The 13,970-nt window shown below is 38.0% G+C and overlaps 1 protein-coding gene across 2 annotated transcripts in view; it reads left to right on the plus strand.

Moving 5' to 3' along the window:
• khdrbs3 (KH domain containing, RNA binding, signal transduction associated 3) overlaps nucleotides 1–13,970 on the plus strand; it is a 141,621-nt gene that overhangs the window by 64,802 nt on the left and 62,849 nt on the right. For both annotated transcript variants that reach the window (XR_015779489.1, XM_042507091.2), the window contains exon 3: nucleotides 5,378–5,494. Coding sequence is in view for 1 of the 2 variants with exons in the window: in XM_042507091.2 (XP_042363025.1) it covers nucleotides 5,378–5,494 (117 nt within the window). In the remaining variant the exon portion in view is untranslated. The remainder of the gene's footprint in view (nucleotides 1–5,377; nucleotides 5,495–13,970) is intronic.

A 13,970-nucleotide genomic window follows, 5' to 3' on the forward strand; every position in this document is an offset into this window, starting at 1 on the left:
AGGATGCACTACTATATTTGGGTACATCTTCAAACTTGACCAGTTTCTTTGGTTAAAGTATTTTTTGTGCATTTAACAGAAAATGTGGGAGACAGAGTTGTATCAAAGGTCTCTGGCTGGACTCACACTGGGAAGATTGGAGTCTTCACCCCAAATTGGGTACACACTGCACTACTCAAGAATCAGGCCCATTTTGGGCTCAGTTGCCCCCTCCTGACAACTGTTAGCAAAGCCCCAATTTTTTGTTGGTCTAAAGATCATCTTGCCAGATTTTTCTGTGGTGTGGGTTACAGTGGGTGTTTTTAAATCCCCAATCTGCTTGGAACTCCATCCTGGCTGCACAAATTTTAAATCCCAAGCACATTTTCAATTGTTGAGATTTAATATCCTATTGTTAAAGGGTAACTTGCTTCTTTTTTTAGTTTGTTTTTTAATTTTTGATTTTTGAAAAAAAAAACAAACAAACATCCCATTCAGATGGCAGGTGAACACTGGACTCCTGCATGAAAGTCTGGGTTTGTTTGATATATCCAAAGCCCCTCCTGCCTGCTAAATAGGGACCTTCATGTTTTGTACATTTGTCGTTACTGGCAACATTTTAATGTGATGCCATCCAGTGGCGTATCATGCAGAACTAATCATCCACAACTTATCAGATCAATATATGAGAGGGGCAGCTGCTGCAGAGACAGTGAAAACAAACATTTAGACCCAGCACAATTAAGGATTAAGTTTTACTTTCATTGCACCTAGTGTTCTCTGCTCCATCTGTGCCCAGAGTGTGCTGCAGCGAATAACTGAATGGTATATATATTCTTAATAAATAGTCCAAAAAATCTAAAATCAATACATGGCAGCAGATGTTTTAATTTAGGCGGGACACCATGAATAAATGAATGTGTGGGAAACCCTGAGAAATAACTTGAAACTTGAACACTTTCAACGTGTGCACCAAGAATTACATTTTATTATTGTTTTAAAAAAGTCAGACAGTTGTAGCAGGAAAGATAAAAAAAAAAAACAGAGTTTTATAGTGGTCCTTTATTTATAATTTAAAAAGACAATTTAATGCAGTGTGCTGGACTGTACTTCAGATGGAGACCATTGTCACCCTTGTCTCATTCGACACATTCTATTTCACACTGCTCACTACAGACAACACCGTGTGTCCTAAATGAAAAGGAGCATCCGTTCTCTCAGCTACAAGCCAGCGTCTAATTACATCCCCACAAGCTGCAGAGTAAATTCATGTTTGCATGAGTTTCTGTCTGGCAGTCAAATGTGAATTTGGTCCCTTGTACCCTTGTGTACATAGTTTTCATATTGACAGCAAAACAGTTTGCTCTTGATCAGAAAACCAGCTTTTTTCCCTGTCCAAGCATTTTTATCCATCAGCTCGTAAAGCACTGTTAGTCGAGCGAGGACTGAGATATCCATACAAACATCCTGGACACCTTGTGCGATACACAACTTGTCAGAAGGATCGAGCAGGGCGCACAAAAGCTGTAGTAACACGGCGAGACGTCAGCTGTGTGATCCGGCTCTGCAAATCATTGTTCAAGAGATGCCACAGCTCAGTGATCAAGGCTCTACCCAGGTGGAAATGATGGATGCGCAGGATATCGGTTAAACTCAGCACATTTAAAACATTTCCTGACAACCTCTGTTCGCCCCGGTAGCGCTGTCTCCTTTAATGACCCTTTTGTAAATTTGAACACATCGGAGGCAGGACCTTTTTTGTTTGTTTAGATAACTTTAAATTGAGTTTGTTTTCGTGTTTTTTTACCCAAGAATTGATGTCCTGCTTGTTGTATATAAATTAATAAGTTTGCACACTAGGGGCAACAGATTATTGGCCTGGCCGATTATCGGGGACGATGTTATGAAAACGTTTTTACTTTTACTCTTTTTTTTGATAATTTTCCAGTGATTCTCTCTTTTTCTCTGTCTCTCTCTCAGATATTTTTCAGCTTAATTTCTTGTCATCTTTTACAAATTCTTGCTAAGTGGCTTATTGCCTTTATTGTTGGGGTCGACAGATTCTCATCCTGGCCGATTATCTGGGCCAATATTTGGTATTTTGCTGATTATCTGTATCTGTATTTTAATTTACTGACCGTTGATAAAATTATTCAATTAAATAGTGCAAAGAAAATGTCAGCATGGTAGGAACTTTGTCTGTGTAAATCGTTTGTGAGCTATTTTTAATAATTTATTTTTGAATTTGAATTAATTTTCACTTGACTTTATAAAAAAGTTTCAGGGAACTTGCTGTATATGATGTTTAAAGTTTCAGTTTTCAATCAAACATTTTCTAAAGGAATTTAAACAAAGCTTTGTTTGGGAGTTTGTTATATTCCAAATACTAAATATCAATAGAAAGATTTTCATTTTTATTATAAATGCATATCTGCTTCAAATATCGGTTATTAGTCTCATTAACTACTAATACTTGGTGTCAGTATTGGCCCTGACAAACCTGTCGTCGCCTAATGCAAACTTTAGCAGATGGACTGCAGGGTAAATGGACCCGAGTTATCATCAAATGTGAAGGTGGACACGTCTTTCATATTCATCAGTACAAGGTCATAACTTTGCAGGGGGGCTCTTTGCCCGTTTGTGAGTGCAGGGTTGGAATTAGCACAGTGGGGTACGGTATTTACAGTGAGCCGAGGGCTGAATGGGGCCCTGTATGATCCCATTCAGCCACAGGACTTGGGGTAATTAAAAAAGTTGAAGGAACGTACAGTAGCTGCGAGCTGCTGGAGTTCAGCCCGGCCAGGATAAAAACCCAACACTCACTTACTGCATTAGAGCGAATCACTAAAGCTTGCCTCTCAAATCCCTCACCCAGGAATTGGCAGGAGCCTCCTAATAAGCACTCGCTTTCTGAACAAAAGGCAGGAGAGATATAGGTGAGGTGTAGAACCAAACTGGCTATTTTTTGTTACCTCCTGCTAGCTAATTGATGACCTAGATAGTTGGGGGAGACAGCTGTATAACTCACTGGTAAAGGAAAACATGGAGAGGGCGAGAAAAGCATTGCTCTCCTTTTGTCTCCCCCGACCATCTTTCCAGTTGCGGGTGGAATTGTGTTTAGCCCGTGTAAAGGTTGTATGACTTTGATGGGTGTCCGCGCGCAACGCACCTTGACACAGTAATGCATAACATTTGGGGTTTTTTTTGAATGCCTAAAAAGCGGTGACCTTGTGAAGTAATCCGAGCCAGGAAGCCTTTGATTATGGGCGAAAATGCCTGAAGTGGTTAAGTTCAATGTCAAGCTCAAACATGCACCTTATGATAATGTTGCAGATTGAAAATTTATATTCAGACATGCAGGGACATGGAGTTCAACAGATTCAGGGAATGTTTTTGAACTGATAACGTTCTGATTTCACAAAAGAATACTAAATATGTTATCATAAATTGTAACATTTACCATGTCATATGGACTCACTTCTGATATGTTTGTACTAGGGGGGCCAGTTCCGATTAAGTCTTTAAAACCTGAGCAAATTTACTTGATTAATTTGCACAAACAAAAACAAACAAAAGAGGGCAATGAGCAACAAAATAAATTATCCCAATATTCGCTATTGCAGCCACCACACTAGCCATCATTAATTCCAGTCGAAAGAGATGAAGGTGTGTTATGCGTGCGACAATGGAAAGATAAGCCCCTTATTGTGGGAGTTGCTGCACATGAGGGGGGCGGTGGATCTGAGAGGTGATAGACTGCAATTTCACAGAGTAATTGTGGATTCAATACTTCCAGACTTCCGCTCATCTTTTGATGAGTTATGTGATGTAGTAACACCTCTTGAAGCGCCTGCTGCATCATGTCCAAGAGAGCCAGTTCCTACCAACAAGCACATAGCCATAGCATCATGTGACCTATAAAAGCCAAATCTTTCAATAAATGGGAGATATTTTCAAAATTGACATGTTTCCATTAGCTGTATTTTATATTTTCAATTTTAATTTGTGCAATTTGAGAGTTAATGGAAACCCATCTACAGTTTAATATATTTAGCATCATATGTGTTTGGCCATGTCATCCAGCTAGTTTGTTGTCCATTATCCCCTCACTCTAAAGCAGGAAATAACACTTCAAAATTAAATTCCTGTGCCGTATATTAACAACATTCAAAAATAAAGTGTTTTGTACAAAATTGATATGTTTGCAAGTCACTTGCGGTCCGTTTAGAATGGACCTGCGAGCCACTTTTGGACCACAACCCACCAGTTGGAGACCACTGACATAGTTGACTATGCTAAAAGTGGTTTTATAGTTCAACATTGAGATGCTTAATCAAGACTGGATATTCAAAGGATTAGCCTGTTATTATCATGCTCATAATAATAGGCTCAAAAAGTGGCACAGCGTCTGAGAAACTGCTGTCAAACAGAAGAGCAGTAACAACATACTAGCTCCAAGATTCAGTGTTTCTGTTAGACTGGTGAGACACCGCACCGAAGGATACAAACTCTCAGTTCACACTCTCAGTTAGCGCATGCTAACACAGCAGCAGCGGCTAACATCCAACACAGAGCAGTTAAATGGCCCCAACTAACTCACACAGACCCCAAAACAGCTTGACTTCTATTGTGAAACCCTTTTATTAGGTAATGTTAGCCATGTGATGCTAACAGTTAGCCCTGTCACTGTCACACGCCTCCCCACTTATGTAACCACTTGTTGATTTTGTACAAATGTTAAGATTTTCAGACAAAAACTAATTGCAGAGCATCTTCATGCAACATAAAACCATAAGCCATGAAAAGGTGACAGGGCTAACCGTTAGATAATGTTAGCCATGCTATGCTAACAGTTAGCCCTGTCACTATCATGCTCTTCCAGACCTCTGTAACCAGACTAGCTGTTGTACGTTCTTGTTAATGTGATACAATTGTTAAGATACGATTTTAGGACAAAGAGCTAATCGCAGAGCATCTTCATGCAATATAAAACCATAACCCATGAAAAGGTGACAGGGCTAACTGTTAGGTAATGTTAGCCATGTTATGCTAACAGTTAGCCCTGTCACTGTCATGCTCCTCCCTACTTCTGTAACCAAACCTGCCGCAGTACAGAGGCTAGTTGTTAATTTAATACAAATATAAAGGTAAGATTTTCAAACAAAGAGCTAATTGCAGAGCATCTTTATGCAACATAAGACCATAAGCCATGAAAAGGTGACAGGGTGAACCTGGGATGAGAAATGCTTCCATACTGATACTATCAAGACACGGACAAGAAAAAAAACCGCTGATAAGTTTTTATTAGCTTCAGTCGCTGGTTAAGCATAAAAAATGTCTTTGCTCTTTATCTCAAACACAGATTCTGATTGATCCGTACTCTCACTCTCTTTTTCAGTTTAACTTTGTCGGCAAACTCCTCGGGCCACGCGGGAACTCGTTAAAGAGACTACAGGAGGACACTCTCACAAAGATGTCAATTCTCGGAAAAGGATCCATGAGAGACAAAGAAAAGGTAACACTCCAGTTTTTTATTTCTTTTTTTTTGTCTTGCTCTCCTTGCTCTTCTCACTCTTTTACCTCAAAAACATTTTATCTTGATCTGCTGCAGTAAATCCCTCACACAGTTTGAAGTGAAGGTTGGTTGGACCTACCTTTAAAGTTAAGAAAGAGAAATTTTAATGTACAAGGTCCAGTGAAAATCCAGCTCTAATTAGGATTTTCTGACAAGCTAATACTAAAACATGCAAGGGACTTTGTACTCTTGTTCCAAAATTTTAGACTTTTCAGATTAACAAAAAAACCTTTTAAGACACAGCAGACTGTAGACATGAGCTTCTTCATTATAGTTGAACTGTGAAAATTAGGTTGGATTGAATTAGGTTTGTCTACTTCAGCTTGTAGAAAAAAAAACATCTCTAATTCCTTAAGCCCAAGTTTATGTCTTCAAATGTCTCATTTTGTCAAACAAGAACTAAAAATTGCTTGAATTATTATTATTCAATCATCAAATTTGTTGATGCATTTTCTGCCAATTGCTGAATTAAATAATCAAATAGTTTTTCCATCTCCAACATGAAATACAAAAAAAAACATGAACATTATTTGATTATTAAATTTACTTTTCTAAAAACAATCTCATTTTTAATATTTATGCCAAGCTGCAGCTAGTTTTTACTGCAGTCAGGATGGACTTTTTTGTTCAAAGGTGGAGATACACAGTCAATACAGGTACACATCCTTCAAAGGACTTCATTTTTTCACATACCGCAACCTGAGGCAGAGAAAATATGCCGACCACATTCTTTTATTTCATTTTTTTTCATAACTTTAATATGTCCCCTTTTTGAAATAGACGGTCAAAATAAATAAATTAAAAAAAGAAATAAATTACACAGCAAAGAAGATAAAAATGATTGATATATCAACTCACTCTTTATGCAGATAAATGTAAAGCAAAACCACTCTAGGGATGGTGGGAATACCTATTTAATCTCATGTACTCATGTTCACCTATTGCTTGAATTTTGTTCAGATACACTAATAGTGCCCTGGTATCTGCCCTTAAAGCAATATATCAAAATATGTATTTATTATAGTAATTATAGAGCCTAGAGGCTTTTTAAAAGAAAGTTACTGTGATTTAAGTTAATACTTGATGGATGCTATGTTAGCAGAGTTCAGGCCGTCTCACTGATTAAAAACATTTTGCATATAAAGAATAAATGTGGTGTAATAAAGCAAAATGTGTAAAATACATTTTTTTTATGTTGATATGAAAAACAAAATCTTAGACTTTTGGAGATACGTATATCAGAATCAGAATGCCTTTCTTTGTCATTGAATTGAAAATGCAATGAAATTGGAGCACTGCTCAAGTAGGGTGCTTCATTTTAAAAAAAAAAAAAAAAAAAACGACAACAATTAACCTCACCCACTGGAGTTTAAGATTGTGAAACGCATCTCCTCTTACAATGTTTAAACTAGACACACCAAGCTCACTGTGATGGATAGTGACACCACTTTAAAGATTTTATGCAGATTTTTGAATTCCTTTTAGGTATTCTTTGTTATTTTTATTTTCATTCCCTCCAATCATTCTGTAGCTTCTGTTGCTGTATGGCTCTGCTCTGGGACCTCTCTGCCCTTTCACGTGCCTGTGTGGAAAGCCTAAGGTGGAGAGAGCACACACAATATAAAATTAATTGCTTTAAAAAAAAAAAAAAATGTAACATTTAATTACTCCGAAAAGAGGAGTGGTCCAATACTGCTTTTTGAAAGAGGGCAGGGAACATGTCCCCTGTTTGCCCCTCCTAAATCACACCCCTGATTTTACTTAACATGTTCGATAATTCAGAAAGCCAACTGTTTGAAAACCTTTTAAGCTTGAACTTACATTTAAAAATATCATCATATGGAGCAAAACAAATGTCCATATTTAGATTTATTTTCCCTCTTTACTTGAGCCTTAGCTGTATGTTTATCTCATTTCAAATCAGATGTGAGCGGATCACCGCAGGAACCTCAAACTACATTTGATTGACAGCTCATGGGTCACGTACGGTTTTGAAAAACAGCCTCATCTTGAAAACAAATTTCAAAAGTGTATGGAAATGTGAATGATCTCGGGGACCACCAAACACGCCTGACATCTTTCAAAGCCGCTATCTTATAGTAAACAAAACACACAGTCACATCAACTGCAGACAGGATAACACTATCTATATTTATGGTTTTGTTTTAAGCTCTGTCGCAGGATGACAGAAATGCTTTATAATGGTTTCGACATAAATGGAAACTTCGTGGTTTAAAAGGGAGGGATTTATGAATAGGCTGAATTTCAAACAGTCCAGATTAACAACTCGAATCAACCATGATCATGTCAGTACATAAAGAGAGGATAGAAATGTCTCCTTAGCGTCAGGATTGATTGTAGACCCGCCTGGTTAACAGAGAATAAATCCACTTCACTTGGCTTGTCTGCATCTTTCCTCTCACCCTGTTTGTCAGGGGTGATTTGTTGGTGCCGGTGATTCTCGCCATCATACAGCACATTCTTTTTGATTACCGTGATCAATAGTCTCTGATGGTCGAGTCCTCTCGAGTACCTGAAGAAAAGATCTGTCATGGAGATGTGCTGACCTCAGCAGCCCTTACCTGTCTGCACAAACCCGCTGCGGGATTTATGACTGACAGCTTTCTGTCGGGGACGCTCTGTGCAGCGCTGCTTCCTCTTTTTTATTTATTTTTTTTTTTTTTTTTTGAGGAGGGAGGAAGAGGGATACACCTTCACTCACAAAACTACTACTTTATCTTCGGCTGGTTGCTTACTGCTGTTTTCAGCTGCGCAGCATGTGTCATCAGAGCTTTCGATGCTTGAAATTCCTCGTGTAGGTCATGGAGCAGTGCCACTGCAGAGCAAGCAGAGGGGTCGGCGTTTTTCAAGAGGAAACAAAGCTCTTCTTTTCTTCACTGAGGCACCAAGTGAGGCACTGTCGCCCTCAAGGACATGTTTCTTTTTATAATGATGAGATATAAAATAGGGCTGAGTAATATGGGAAAATAATCTCAGACCCATTTTAAGATTACGATTTAGTACTCATTTTTTTTCAAAGTTCCCCATTAATATTCAATAATCACAAGCAATTAAGTATAAAAAAAAGTATGAAATTGGAATGAATATTAACCCTTTAAATCCTGAGCAAATTGGTCTCTTTTTTTCTTTCTTTTTTTTTCAAAAACACCAGGGAAAAGGCAGTAAGCAACAACTTGGCAAGCAGTGTCCCACAAATTATTATTATTATTAGCACTTTTTTCAAGCGATTTGTTGTTTCCTTTCTTTCTTTTTTTTTGGCTTATTTTCTGGTAATTTTCTTTTCCACGTTTTGCTGAAAATTTAACCTATTTGCTCAGATTTCAAAGGGTAAATAAGATCTGAAGAAAAGAAAAATGCTGTCACCCCATTATTTGCAAAGCAAATAGTGGTTTGTTGCTATATTAAACAGATTGTCCAGATGTTTTTGAAGTGAAGTTGTATGAAATTCTTATTCATAGTCATTGTATTACTCACAATAGATGTGTGTCAGCACCCACTTTGCAGAAACAGCAGGAGTGCCAACACAGTACAGAGCAATGTACTGCTGTGGAATGAGGCAGCAGCAAAACATAAAAATCTGTAACGGTCTAAGTGCGCGAGTCACACAATTACACAAACAAAACTGTTTGAGGCAGCTGCAGACCAGCACCTCCTGACTGGTAGACTGGTAGCGGTTGAAACGTGTTGGCTTTTTTGATGGTTTAGCTGCTCTAAAAAAGTTTTTTTTAATGTAATTCCTCCTCGTTTTTCTAGTGCCTGGATTTTCTTTCACTTTGTCCAGTTGGTTCCCATTTTCCATTAGCACCCGACACAAGTTTTTGACCTACGTTTGATCACAGCCTAAGAGCAAGCAGTCATTTCTCTCTTTTTCATTGTTAATTGAATATTTTTTCTCAATGGAGTCTGGCTTTGAAGAGAATGATGTAACATCTTCAGTTTCCCATCAGAAATCACTTTCTGAGGGTAAGGTAAAGCAGTGAAAATATTCTAAATATAGCAGACAATTCAACTTTTTTTTGTGTGTGTGGCTTTGTTAGGTGGATAATTGATGTTTTGCTGCTGAATCCATCCACAGCAGTGCATTGCGTAGCTTCAACCTGCTTCTCCAAACTGGGGTTGTGCCGACTGACATCTGCTGTATGTAATACACTGACTAGGGATAAATCAACTATACAAACCCGGTCCAAAAAATTCCAAACTATCCTTTTACATAACCTCGTACTGATTTCCAGTCAGTTCCATCAAAAGCACAAAAACTACAGTGAACACTGATTATGGCTCTGCCACCCTTAGAATATTTATAAATTTCAAAGCCTTGTTGTAAACATATTGCCACCATGTTCCAGCAGTTGGGAAGCAAGACACAAGAACTGTACTTGGTCTTTAGGAGCTGCAGTGTTTATTCATGGCCTAACAGCTTCCTTCACTGTGCATTTACAACCACTTGACAACTTAACTGCTAATTTGTTCTCTACTCCAATTGCCAACACTATGCACATCCACTGTCACTCTCTCTCTCTCTCTCTCTCTCTTTTGCTTAACCTACACACTCGCTACGCACACATAACACTACCTGTAGCTACGACCGTCCAAAGAATTAACAACCATGTTTCGCACTGACAACTTTTTAAGATATATGTTTGCTCTCTTGCTTTATTCCTCCAGACACAGTGAAAATTACAACAAAATAAAGAATGTAACAGTTAAAAAAGATTTTCCACTCACACCTGAAAGTCTCTCAGGCTAGTGTCTGCTGACAAGCAGTCCAACACACATAAGCACAACCGAAATGTGCTAAAAATAAATAGAATGACCAATAGTGCTCCACCAATACCCATATAACAAATAAAAGACAATTATCATGTGCACTTTAAGGAACGTGTATAATATCATCCCTCTGGAGTTGTATGTTCATTGTCTGCAGCCATGTTACTCTGGCTCTCGATGCCACTGCCCCCTGACATCACTACACAACATCACATTTCCCAAAATGCCCTGGACTTAAACTGTGTACCTGTTATACCTTGCACAAAGTGGAGACCTTACATAAAAGGCAATAGATGTTTTAAGCTTAACATTAGTAGTAGTACCTTTTACCCTTTAGACAAATTTTTATAAACTTTTTTTTTTACCTTGTTAACACCACTTATGACCTTTTTAATCACCTTTTAACCCCCTTGAATCCTGGATTGTCATCACATCAGTTTTCTTCAGCTGTGTTCAAACGCCTTTCACAAGTATTTTAACCTTCCAAACATGAGCAAATTGGTTTGATGTCTTTCAACATGGGAAATAAGGCAATCAGCAAATTGGTATGAAATGTTCTCCAGTTTGAAAAAAACATAAATAAATAATAAAAATAAAGAAATAAAAAAAAAACATTATTAAATAATTTGTGGAAAATATCAAGAAAAACTGTGTTACAGAAAAAAAAATATATTATTATTGTCCCTTATATTTATAATTTTGTATTTTTTCACTTATTTCTTGATTTTTTTGTTCCTTTTTTTCTATCTCATTTCTTGCAAATCTTTGGGTCATTTCTTGTTTAGTTGTACATTGCTTTCCATTGTTTTGGAAAGAAATGAAGCCATTTTTTTAGATTTCAAAGTAGTAATGACTTAATGAACTGAAATGCTTATTAATTTAAAACTGAAACAAAATCAAATTAAACCTCGCCTTTGGGCATTTTTACATGGTAGCACTTTTCTCTATCTCGTCGGGGCAGTATGTGTGCAAGTGAAGCCCATGGCATCAGGTGTTTCCAAACCTCTTGTTGCTTAGATCATGTAGCATTTAAAACAATTGCAGCCTCTGTGATTTGAAAATTGTCTACTATTACATCCTGATGTCAGTTTGAAATGGATTCATTGTTCAATTCTATACTGTACTCTAGGGTTACGTCTGACTGACAGGAAAGGAAATAATGTACAGTTTTCACCCAGCATAAGACATTAAATGGAAGTGTAATTATTGTCTTGCTCCTCAGAAGACTACAGTATAATGGCTTTGTTGGAGGATAAAACTGTACATTCCCTTTTAAGCTCTTACATATGGCGGAGACACAGCAAAGGGCTGGGATAATTGCTCAAATATTTGCTGCTGCGAGACCTTGATCTTGTGTTGACAAGAATGTGAGTGCAGAGAGGTTGAAAGGCACCAAGCTGTCGGAGTCACAGTCTCCCTGCCTGGCTATGGCACCTCGGTTGTCCTGTCGCTGTCAGAGCAGGATGATGTAAAGGCATCCGTGTTCCCGCGCCCCCTTCTCGTTAGCGCCGTGATTAACTCATCCATTTTCCTCCCTGGGACTTGTACTCCCACTTTAATTTTCCTGATAGACAAAACAATCACTTTGTTTCACTTTTCCTAAGTCCTGTGTCGGGTTTAATTGTGAGCTGCTGCCGAGAAATACCTCCATTGTCTGCGAGGACTGCACTGTCTGTGTGAGAACTGTCCTACAGTAAAAAATGAACCTAGTCCGTGTTCGTGCTTGCAAATAATTTGTAAGTCCGTTATAATGTGAAGATGTAGGGATGATATTACTCAAATCACATTAACAAGAATATGACTCATGGGAGATGAAGTTCAGTGGGACAATAGTTTGCAACAAGTTAGACATTTCATTGTACTTACCAGCTTATTACTGGGCTTATTAAGTCAATTTGTTTTTTTAAATTTTTTTTTTATTCTTTTGTCATAGTCAGTGTCTCAATCCCTTTTAGCTCTGTCCCCTCACCTTTTGCAAACTCATGTATTCTGGTGGGGAAACCCTTTATTTTATTTTATTTTTTTGTCTTCTGGAAATTTCTTTCCCGTCTCCTCTAAAAGCACGCTTTCCCGCACATTCATTTATATTTTTGGCCCACTCCAGTTACAACATTTGCTGATTTATTGATTTTCTGTTTTGGAGCTGGGCCATTAGGAATATTGTAATATAGTATATACTGTTCGGTTATTCATTGCACCACTATCTCTGGGCTCGGAGTGAACTCTGGGCACAGACGAAGCAGCAGTGAAAGTGAAACTTAAAGGTTTATTGCACTTTTAAAAAGTTTGTTTTCACTCACCTCTACAGCAGCCCCTCCTCTTATCCATCAATCTGATTGGATTTGACTGATCTACAGATCACTCATTGACGCAATTGTATGTCTTAATACTGTAGATATTAAAGTGACACACAGGATTCCGACAAATTAATTTATTTGTGGCAGCCTGCCATGATTAAAATATTTGCAGCCATGTATTGATTTTATATTTTTGGAGCTGTACTGTTATTTAGGAGTTTTATTGGAATATATAAATCATTTTATTTGCACCACACTCTTGGAGCGTAGAGTGCACTCTGGGCACAGATGGAGCAGCAGAATGCCCAGTGAAAGTGAAACTTCATTCTATTGGGTCTAAAAGATGCTTTCAAGTAAAGTCAAGTCTAGTCAGTTTTATTCATAAAGCCCATTATCACAAAACACAGTTTGCCTCAGAGGGCTTTACAGCATACAACATCCCTTAGACCCTCACATCTCCTAAGGAAAAACTCCCCAAAAAGAACCCCTGAAACGGGGGGAAAAAGATTGAAGAAACCTCGGGAAGAGCTGCAGAGGATGATGAGGGATCCCTTTTCCAGGACCGACAATATATGATGTCTTAAATAACACTCACTCACCTCTTTAGCAGGTGCTCCTCTCATACATCAATCTGATCTGCTCTTACTGCATCAACAAATCAATTATTCATCCCGCAACACAAGATTAAAAAAAAAAAAAAAAAAATTTAAATTGCCAACACATTACTGGAGACCAAAATATCTGCCTGAATTCTTTTTAAGTCCTGGTTCACTGGAACAAGGAGGAGAACAATATTGCATAGTAGTAGTGGCAGCAAACATTTCAATGTACTTTTACCCCTGAATGTAGGCTTCAATGTCTTGATGTGCTTTGCACTTTATATGGCTGTTGAATGAACGATTGGTTAGTAGATCTAAGGCAACTAAGGATGGAATTATTGAGCTAAAGAGATTGGAGATATAAATTGGTGTTAGTCAGTATTTTGTACAAGTAATGACTGCAAATTTAAAGATTTCTTCAGAATATATTTGTCAGAAATGTAGATAAACAAGGCTGAAAGAGCTTTGCACTTCATCCAGTGTCTGTCCTTAATTTTATTTCAAAGTGAATATTACAAGCGGGACATTGTTCCTTATGTGTAAGCCTCGTCTGCGGGAGCTCCTGTGTCCAGAGCGCTGTGGCCTCCTGTTTCCAGGGTGAACAGCTTTTCATAAGCAGATTTACAGGAAAAAAAAATTTAGAAGATGTTGCCAGTAGATATGAAAAAACAGACAGCTGTAATCTCCCGCCATGGGCTCCTTAGCTGCTATGGGACTCTGCTGGATAGCTGA

Source organism: Plectropomus leopardus, chromosome 17 (genome assembly GCF_026936395.1).
Source record: "Plectropomus leopardus strain MGB_pleo_1.0 chromosome 17, ASM2693639v1, whole genome shotgun sequence".
Lineage (NCBI taxonomy): Eukaryota > Metazoa > Chordata > Actinopteri > Perciformes > Serranidae > Plectropomus > Plectropomus leopardus.